The sequence below is a fragment of the Dermacentor variabilis genome, chromosome 3 (genome assembly GCF_050947875.1).
Source record: "Dermacentor variabilis isolate Ectoservices chromosome 3, ASM5094787v1, whole genome shotgun sequence".
Taxonomy (NCBI): Eukaryota; Metazoa; Arthropoda; class Arachnida; order Ixodida; family Ixodidae; genus Dermacentor; species Dermacentor variabilis.
The window spans coordinates 140,124,640-140,134,466 of NC_134570.1; the positions used below are offsets into that span (position 1 = coordinate 140,124,640).

At 44.6% G+C, this 9,827-nt stretch overlaps 1 protein-coding gene and 1 long non-coding RNA gene across 5 annotated transcripts; one reads left to right on the plus strand and one right to left on the minus strand.

The window, feature by feature from the left end:
- The first annotated feature begins 1,577 nt into the window (after positions 1-1,577).
- On the plus strand, positions 1,578-5,865 carry LOC142576326 (uncharacterized). Of its 3 annotated transcripts, XM_075686411.1 has the most exons (5): positions 1,578-1,920; positions 2,002-2,130; positions 2,442-2,537; positions 3,106-3,165; positions 3,223-5,865. In XM_075686411.1, exons 3-5 carry the CDS (start codon positions 2,484-2,486, stop codon positions 3,280-3,282), a joined length of 174 nt encoding a protein of 57 aa, XP_075542526.1. In that variant the 5' UTR covers positions 1,578-1,920; positions 2,002-2,130; positions 2,442-2,483; the 3' UTR covers positions 3,283-5,865. The 3 variants fall into 3 exon arrangements, with proteins under 3 accessions (XP_075542526.1, XP_075542525.1, XP_075542524.1); XM_075686410.1 differs by having other exon boundaries at positions 3,106-5,865; XM_075686409.1 differs by lacking the exon at positions 1,578-1,920 and having other exon boundaries at positions 1,928-2,130.
- On the minus strand, positions 5,588-9,303 carry LOC142576328 (uncharacterized). 2 transcript variants are annotated; one of them, XR_012826828.1, is made up of 3 exons: positions 8,967-9,303; positions 8,353-8,426; positions 5,588-7,743 (listed from the first exon to the last, which is right to left on the minus strand). It is a non-coding gene; the product is annotated as an uncharacterized LOC142576328 (long non-coding RNA). The 2 variants fall into 2 exon arrangements; XR_012826827.1 differs by having other exon boundaries at positions 5,588-8,426.
- Between the last annotated feature and the right edge of the window lie 524 nt (positions 9,304-9,827).

A 9,827-nucleotide genomic window follows, 5' to 3' on the forward strand; every position in this document is an offset into this window, starting at 1 on the left:
AATGATTTGGTGTTAGGCCAAAACTCTGTTTTCGTAAATTTCGCTGTGTGAGGCTGGTCCAAAAAAAATTGAGATTAAACTTTCGTTCTTTTCCCACCGAATTTCCAGTGCCGGCATCTCATGCTTTCTTTTTTTTTGCCGTTGTGGCGCAGATATATTAGTTCTCAAAGGTCCCTCAATTTTAGTCTCCTTCAGGATATAATCTACACTCCGGGATATAACGTTCAGTATATTATCTAATAATCTGAGCTATAGTATAGTAGTCTTCAGCAAGCCTGGGCAGGAACCCGATAAAACAGTATCGCGATAGTATCTTAGAAATGCTTTTGAGTGTCTGTATTTCTGTATCGAGATGCATTTGAAAAAATGTATCGTATCGCAGTAGCGAAATGCTTTTACGATGTAGCGACGACATCGCGATACTGTGCAGGACACGGTGTGATGGTTGGGGTCGGGCATGAAATAGATGGTAGCTGGCCCATGCCGTCGTCCAACTTATCCACGCTGAGCCCGCTGTTGAGGGGAGAGACTTGTTCTCATCGAAAACGAGGAATGTCGGATTTATTTACAGTATCTACATGAGAGCGTTACAGTTCGTCAGTCTAACATGATTGAAAGAGGAATGCACACTGAGGAGCCGCCAACGACTCCTTAAATACACTCTGTCCTCCCTAGATCCCTAGGTGAGGGAAAACGGCAGCTCACCGCTGACCAATTCGGAGCGTTCAAAGTCATCGTAGCCGACCCGCCTTTCAGGTGGAGGATTTACGTACTCACTTCCGCACAGGTTGCACTGACAACGCCGAGGTGATTGGGTTCTCGCAGACACGGAAGCTGCCCCGAGCCGGCGCCTCTTTATCCCAGAGTCGACTCTGCAGACAGTGGCCGCCGCGTCTGTCCATTGACTGACGACTTCGAAGCAGCATGAGATCGCACCGCCCAAACATCTTCCAGGAGCTCCCCTGCTCCAAACAGACCTTGACGGTGACGGCGTACACACTAACAATACTTGCTCCGCCGACTGCGTCTAGCCATCCTGGCGCCCTTCCGTTGGGGACGCGGTGCATTGTCCTCCCTACAAAACGAGTCGCCGCCGTAGCCATGGTGGCGCCGATGGGCTGGGGACTGACGTATTGGCGTCCTTTCAAAGCGAGTCGTCGCAGCAGAGATGGTGGCGTCTTTCCGTCGGTCGCTTCCCCGAAGATCGGCAGCCCCCGCCGGTCGAACGTAATAACGGGTATCTCGACAGTTTCTTTTTGTCCGAAGTGGGTTGACGTGTCCGCAGCACGTGCCATCGCTCTGTCACGGTTACAAAATGTACAGCAACGCGGCATAGAAAGACTCCGAGCGAGACGCAGATCGGCGCTTCGCGTGCACGCGGCGAGCGCAGAGGAAGTTCCGACACGCCGCCGAGAGACGAGAAACCAAAATATCGAGAAAAAGAAAGCGCCCGTTGTCACCGGACAGCACTCTCCCAATCCTAGGTGCGGGAGAGAAGGTAGCGACTTTGTTCAAGAGATAGCGATAATCTTCCAACTTTGAGCGCTTACCCGTGCGAGCGCCAGAAGCGCATGCAATTCGCGCTTTCCAGAAACGCTAGCGCCGCCGCGCGGATCTTTTCGGAAGCCGGGAGGGGGTGATGGATTTCTCGCTCACGCGGTTTCTGCAGCTGCGTTGGCGTACTTGTGCTCTTCGTTATGGAAGAAAACAGTCGACGAGCGAAGAGCAACCGCATGTGCAGTGTGCCGCAATGCACAAATCGTGCAATTTCCGGAAAAGTGAGCCTGCACCACTTTCCAAAAGATAAAAAACGGAGGAAGTTGTGGGCGATCAAGCTCCGCATCGGGAAGCAAGTGAGCGAAGAAATGGTCGTATGTAGCGATCATTTTAACAAAGACGACTTCTTTTGGGGCCACCTTGGTGAGTAATTGACTGTTGCGATGCTCTCAATGATTTCATTTTATTCTTGTGGTGAGCTGATTGTGAAATTTTGCCTTAAAGACGGGTTGAAGCCCTTACGAAAGCGGCTGAAAAGAAACGCCGTGCCTTCGCAAAAGATCCCTATGCGCTCCCACGAAGCAAGTGTGAGGCCTAGGGTTCCCCGAAGAAAGCCCCCCACAGATTCTCAAGGTAAGTTTAAGTACGCAAGTGTCACCGTTTATTAAATGTTCTGCCTGCACTCGCGCTGTTTCGGTAAATATTCCTCGACGGTGCCTGACGCTGCGTAGTGAGCATTTCACACTAGCGAACGTATTCTGCATCTGTTCTTAGTCGTTCTGTGTGAAAATCAAACAGGCGGTCAATGTGCAAGGCGTTCGCTACTTTTTTTGGCTGTAGTGAAAGTTGTGTACCGATCGGAGGTACTGCGCAAGCGTTTGTGATCTTGTATTTGTTTTGCTTGGTCTTAAAGCATCTCTTCTATTGACCTAACAATGTTGCAGGAAACGAGGGCCAACAGGACGACGTATCTGAAGTCGTCATTAATGAAGATTGCGCATGCGAGCTTCCTGATAATTTGGAAGAAAGTGAATACAATGGTGAGAATTTTTTTTCCGACCTTCGCACCCAAGTTTTGATGATGCATAGGCGTTACCGCATGTTTAAGTTTGCCGTTTCACCAAACAAGGTGAGTCCGGTTGTGCAACTGCAAAGGGCAATATATCGAGAGTGGTATCGCCGAAAGATTTTGGGCACCTAGATAAATACACGTTCTACTATTAAGAGACTAAGGCTTTTCTAATGTCACCTTAGGCAAGTAACCTACTGGAGTGACTCTGATGCAATAGTGTTCTGTGTGTGTGAATGTGTTTTTTTCTATGATCTTTCTCACTTTTTGTGCTTTTCTTTGTAATATTTCGGCACCCCCCTTACCCTTTCACCTGTGCACCAGGTTAGCAAAGTGGATGTTTACCTTCCAGGTAACCTCCCTGCCAACCTCCCCGCCTTTCGCATCTGATACTTTCTCTCTCTGCTCTTGAATTTTAGAGCAAAGGCAAGCCAGTGCAATGCATCTTGTTTTATTTTGCCGTAGGACTGAATACACCGTGTTGTAGGACACTTCACATGGTTTTATGAAGGATTTAGTTCACCATCATTGTATTGCAGACCCACCTGTGCAGGATTGGCTTCCCCCCCTTTCAAGCTCTTGCTCACGAACAACAGCAGGTAACTTTTTGCTTAAAACTGTACCAATTTCGCTCTAAATTTTTTCTTGCGTTACAGAACGAGACGCTGCAAGGGCACTTGTTGAACTTCAAGAGCTGGGCCACACACCTGAGCTAAACAAATCCGTTCAAGTGAACTCACTGGACTTCACACAAAAATTTAGGATTTCGGACGTGCTTCTTTCTGATTCTCACCTAAACACTTTGACTGGCGTACCTTCTCATGCACTTCTAAACAAGATTGTTTCACTCGTAGAGAAGTATGAGGCGGCAAATAGGATGGAAGCTTCTGTGAGGGACAGAGTTATTTTGGTGTTCATAGTTCTGAAACAGGCTATGTCATTTTCCTGTCTCAGTGTACTTTTTCAATGCAGCATTTCGTCCATACACAGATATTTTGTGCACACACTGCCTCTTGCTGCTGCAGTGCTGAAAGCTGCCATTGAGTGGCCTTCAAAGGAGGAAATTTTAAACAATATGCCTTCGCACTTTAAACAGTATCCGAGAGTGCGAGGTGTTGTAGATTGCACAGAAATCCCAGTTGAAAGATCTCGCTGTGTGAAATGTCAGCTACTGACATATTCACAATACAAGTCGACTTACACTGTAAAATTTCTCATATGTGTAAGTCCAGCTGGCACAATAACATTCATCAGTGAAGCATTTGGTGGACGAGCCTCAGACAAAGCCATTACAGCTGAGTGTGCAATACTGGAGAAGTTCGAGTCATTCACAGATGACATTATGGTCGATAGGGGTTTTTTCATTGATGACTTGTGCACTGCCCGTGCAATTGGCGTAATTCGGCCACCTTTTGCTAAAAAGGACTGCCAGTTTGACCGCAATGATGCCCTTAGGACAGCTGATATTGCTAGGGCACGGGTTCATGTAGAACGAGCAATACAACGAGTTAAAATATTTAAGCTCTTCAACTCAACTCTGTCCTGGGAAATGCTGCCTTATATCAATGAGCTGTTCACAGTTGCGTGTGGGCTAACTAACTTGTGCGCACCAATACTGGCTGATGATAAATTTCAGTAAGCACGCTTGCAAAGCTGACACAATTCATCCTCATCATTGCAATCCTATTTTATGTCCACTGCAGGACGAAGGTCTATCCCTGCGACTTTTCAATTATCCCTGTCCTGTGCCAGCCGATTTCAACTAGTGCCTGCGAATTTCTTAATTTCATCACCCCAGCTATACTTCTCCCGTACTCGACTGAGCTTCCTTTCTCTTCGCACCCATTCTGCAACCCTAATGGTCTACCGGTTTTCTAACCTACGCATTACATGATGTGCCCAGCTCAAATTTTTCTAATAATGTCAATAAGTATATTCGGTATCTTTGTTTGCTCTCTGATCCACACCACTATCTTCCTGTCTCTTAACTATATGCCTAACATTCTTCGTTCCATCGCTCTTTGCGCGTTCCTCAACTTGTTCGCAAGCTTCTTTGTCAGTCTTCACGTTTCTGCCCATATGTTAGCACCGGTAGAATGCGCTGATTGTATACCTTTCTTTTTAATGATAATGGTAAGCTTCCAGCCAGGATCTGGCATGTGCTCCAACCCATTTGTATTCTTTTGCTGCTTTTACTATAACTTCGAGATTGCTGGTGCCATTACCCTGCTTATCTTTTAGTGCATACATCTTGGTTTGACCTACGCCAAGCTTCCTTCACCGATTTCATGCTGCGTCCATCTTTTACGGCTTTTTTCAGTCTTTATCGCGTTATAATTTCGAATCAATTATTTTCGCCTTGTTGATCAGTTTTGACAGTTTCGCAAATTCTATCTTATCTCTTGAGTTGGACACTTTCATTCTTTGTCGCTTCTTTATTAGGTCCTTTGTTACTTGGGAGAGCTTGCCTACTGGTTGCCTTGGTGCCTTGCCTCCCACTTCAATTGCTGCCTCTGAAGCCATCCTCGTAACGGTTTCATTCATTAGCTCTATGTCATCTTCATCTCTGTTCTAAGGCTGCATATTTGTTTGCAACTACCAGCCTGAATTGGTCTGCTTTTACCCTTACTGCATCTAGATTGGCTTGTTTCTTCTTGACCAATTTTAATCTTTCCCTGTTCAAATTGAGGTGAATCCTAGCCCTCACTAACCTATCAGTGTTGATCAGACACATATTGCTATGGTTAACGGAACACAAACTGGCGAATGTTAATGTTACTTTAACAGAACAATCTCTTTTGGTGTATTTTCCACTTAATTTGTGCGACATCATCAGCTGTTCAATTATACATACTGTCTATAGTATGCGCTGTTGGGTCAAATAGGCGTGATGGTTATTTTTTTTTTATTTTTTCATCACTTTGTCGTGTACATTGCAATGTGTGACTAAGTACAGCTGTGAACTTGTGGGCATTGCAACCACAAAGACGTGAAGAATGTGAACCGAGAGCAGGTGGCAAATATACGAGCATGCGAGAGCCTCGCATGTGGCATACATTTATTTGCAGACAACCTATACAAATGGAAGTGATGTGTACACATTCAGTTAAGAGACATATGAAAGTTGAGAGGAGGGCGAATATCAACATTTTCTAACAAATAGTAAATATTGAATATCACATAGCAAAACGCAGACACACATTTACAGGAGGAATGTTTATTGTGGTATGTTTATAGGTGTGATACGTGTACTGACAAGTAAAAAAAAAAAGCAGCCAAGTATATCAGGTACAAAGGACCAGTTATAAACACAGAAGCACTAATTTTCAAGTAAAAAACTACTTGTATTCGCTCAAGTACTTTAGAGTGACTGCAAACAAGCTCTTCAGGAATTATGAGCTGCTGTGTGACTAGCTTTTCGAAGAATGCAAAATAAATAGTTGCTTAAAAAAAGGATCAACAGCTTTCTTCTCTTTTTTGCAACATGTGCACTGTAGACACTTGTAAAGGTGTCATTTGCAGAGAAAACATCACAGGTTGTAGAGTAAAAAATGAAACTCCATGACTAGACATCCAAAAGCACTAAATGACAGAATACAAGCAAAATTTGCAGCTGGCCATTTATGCATATGCTGCAAAACCTAGAACCAAACTTGAACTCCTCATTTTGCTTCTTCGATGCTTCAAAAACTCTTGCCATTTCAGTTCTCACAATTTGCTATACTTTCCTTAGCAGACATTGAACAGTAAATATAATTAACAATTGCTTAATTGCTGCTACATATATTGCAATTCACGGCGGCCGCATTTCGATGGAAGCGAAATGCGAAAGCACCCGTGTACTTAGATTTTCGTGCACGTTAAAGAACCCCAGGTGGTTGAAATTTCCGGAGTCCTCCACTACGGCGTGCCTCGTAATCAGAAAGTGGTTTTGACACGTAAAACCCCATAATTTAATTTTTTAATATATTGCAATTCGTAAATATTACAAAGTACTGAATAGCTTTTCTTCTAAGTATCCCCCCTCCCACTGAATGGAAGTGATCAACAACGAAAAAAAGCTATGAACACCAACATACTTTCAAGCCTTGCTAATCTGCACAAGCTTAGGTAGTACCCTTTTGAAGTAGACATACTGCAGCCTGTCTACAAGTGCCTGAATATGCTCGGTGTCTCTCGGCACATGAATGACAAGGCTCTCAACTTTCGAATATACTATAAAATGACACAGATTCATGTTAAGGAGGAGCATGCCCAGTTGAACCTGGGAATAATACTTGTGAGCACGTCTCAATGCATAATTTTCTCCATCACACACAATAAATGCCAGCTTCTTAGCATTTACAAGGTCTTGTATGCTAGAGTGCTTGCCTAGAACAGGACACTTCACTTCCAGCAAGATGTTCGTTCCCCTCTGCTCACTTATTCCATCCGGGCTGTAGCCAAGCCAAGGAACATCTGGAATGACGACGAGTCCCAGCTTGCTCACGCTTTCGTTATGAGTCTTCTCGTACTCTTCAAGTGCAAGAGGCTCGTTGTCTTTTCCATACATTGTGGCTTCATTTCCCTTGAAAGGCTCCCTGCAGTACAGCCTGTCCAGCTTTGCTTCCCAACTGCGTGTACCTCTTTCTTCAAACGTGTAGAGTTCTCTGCAGATGCTTCCAGTAATTCTTTTTTTTCTTTCGCTGTGCCACAGAGTGGATGACTGATCAGTTGTCTCGCGGCATATTTCCCTAGCTTTGGCATAGGAGAGGCACACATTTTGAAGATAGAAACTCTTTTCATTTTCATTGAGATGTTCAAGAGTAAACCTTTTCAGTACTGTTTTTTCACCATCTAGCACCGATTCAAAAAATGAAAATTTTGTGTGCTCTCTCAAGTAGCAACCTTGTGTGAAAATTGTGTCGATGGCGCGGACTATGTTCAAATTGCTAGTGAAAGGGATTGACTTTCTTGCACGAGTTTTGTGTTTTGCCAGTGCAGAATTTGGTACTGCATCGATAAGTTCTTTCCTAATCAGGGCTTGAACATCTTCAGGGACACTTATTGGTTGAAGCTGCTCGACGTGGCAAAACAAACTAATTGGCCTTGGTTTGTAGATGCTGGCGGCACTGGCACGTCCCCACTGTTGTTGCACATCCGTGCATGACAATGCATCCAGGGAAGTGGCACTTGTCCTGTACATCAAAATAAACATACCTTGCTGAAATACTCTGTGTATTGGCTTTTTTCTGCATCTTTCATATGATTCAAGAAAATGTTTCCTAACAGTGTCGCGATGGGGCTAGTTGGAATTCTATGATGCAACTTGGTAGTGCGGAAAAAAAAATGAGACAGACGGGAACCATTTCAGTTTTGAGTTAGCGCTTGTGTACATTGGTTCCATTTTGTTTCATCCTTTGTTTCCGTGTTAGTAAGTTACATCAACAATATTTTACAGCAGATTCAGAATCAAAATCCTACAGTAAACAAATAAAAAAGCCCAGAACGTTTAAAACATTTCTGGGCATTCTGTGGTTATTAATACAGCCTGTGCCCACCTGAAGTGACTGAAGCAACACATACTCAATTGATTGCTGTGTGCATGTTCTTGAAACTCTGTTCCTAGTGCAACAACAAGCCCCAGATGGCATTGAAAAGGCATCATTGCCACTGACTTCTATGTTCGCCTTTTACAATGTGGCTCTTAGTTCGACATAAGGTAAACATATTCACTGTCACTTGATGCACATTACAGGCAAGCCAACTAATGAAAATAAATAAACACATGATGTATAAAGTTTTACCTGTTCAAATATATCAAAGTGGCAAACAAATGTTTGCATTGACCAGAGAGACCGGCCTTGCACGTGCATTCTCCCTGAAAACAATCAAACCAATGTTAAGCACGCAAACGACCTTAAAACCGCGCTAATTATTTACAGGGCAAATGCGTAGGCTCCCACATGCACATTGAATTCTGGAAGCCGAAAACAACACATTGGTGCTTTTATGACACTAGAACGACGAAATTGCGCGTTTAAGCCCGAGAAGTAAGTAAAAAAATAATTGCATTTAACGCGTTGCACTTTGGCGAAATCGCCGTACAGCACGCGAAAACGCTAATCATGCTGGAAACGGGGCGCGCTGGCACACCTCATTGTCTCGCTCATAGCTTCTAAATCGGCACTACTGAAATGTTTCCGTGTTACCTGGCATTTTTAACAAGCATTCCACAAATAAGCCATTGCAGGGAGCCATGAATGCACATAACGTCATCAATGCACACAACGTTTATATTATGCAGCGGCATGAGGGGTACTGCGCTTTGTTTACATCCGAGCGCCACCAATTAACTGCTTGGTGTCAATTCTCGTACATCACGTATATCTTTAAAAAAAACGTAAGGTGAAATACTGACCTTTACGGCGCCGGTTTCATTGCAGACTTGAACTTTTATAGTATGCGGGGGGCCTCTCACGGCGCTTGTCTGCAGGCATAGTGACTCGACCTCGACAGCCGCGCTTGTCGTCGCTCGTATACCGCAGCATATTATATGGCCAGCGTTAAACGCAGCCTCTCCTTCTACAACACATCTCTGCGTTTCCTTTGCAAGATCAAGGATCGCGCTTAGAGATACTAGAGGCCCGTGAGCCGCCTGCACCTGTAGACGCGCACGCTTTCGTGTCGGCTCCATCACCTCTATCCCCGCCATATTGAAACGTTCTCCGCGCCCCCTATAGTCGCTGGAAAGTGCGAATAGGACACGTGCGACGGGCGTCGTCATCGACGTTGATGAATCAAGGTTGTTAATAATTCGAACATGGGCACACTTCGGCCTCTGAGCGGTCAGAATAGATGTATACGTGAGAGCGGAAGTGTATTGGTACCTCTGTGACACGAGGAGAGACATCGCCATGCTACAGGACTTCCCGGCCATGAAGGCAGTATTTATTCGTTATACCAGCAACTTGTGCATGTCTGCAGCGGTAGAGAGACTTTTCTCGTTCGCGAGTCCCCTGTTGAAGCCGAACCGACACAGCATGGAAGACAGCCTACTTGAGAAGCTGCTGTGGCTTAACCGCAACTAACGCTGCAAGATTCAATGCGCTGCGCGAATATTCACAATATTACGCTGCACATAATAAATGTCTTCGCGGAGCATCCCCAAAATAAAGAAGCATTCCCGATATATTGCTGTATCTGTATTCCGGGATATCTTTTTCGGCTTTTTGCAAAGTATCTCCGAAATATCCCGTTACGCCAAAGACAAATGTATCTC

Coding starts and splice junctions, on each gene's coding strand:
- LOC142576326 (XM_075686409.1), top strand. CDS start 1,941: ATGCTCTCAATGATTTCATTTTATTCTTGTGGTGAGCTGATTGTGAAA. Junction 2,538..3,105: donor GGAAGAAAGTGAATACAATG/GTGAGAATTTTT, acceptor ATTGTATTGCAG/ACCCACCTGTGCAGGATTGG. Junction 3,166..3,222: donor TTGCTCACGAACAACAGCAG/GTAACTTTTTGC, acceptor CTTGCGTTACAG/AACGAGACGCTGCAAGGGCA.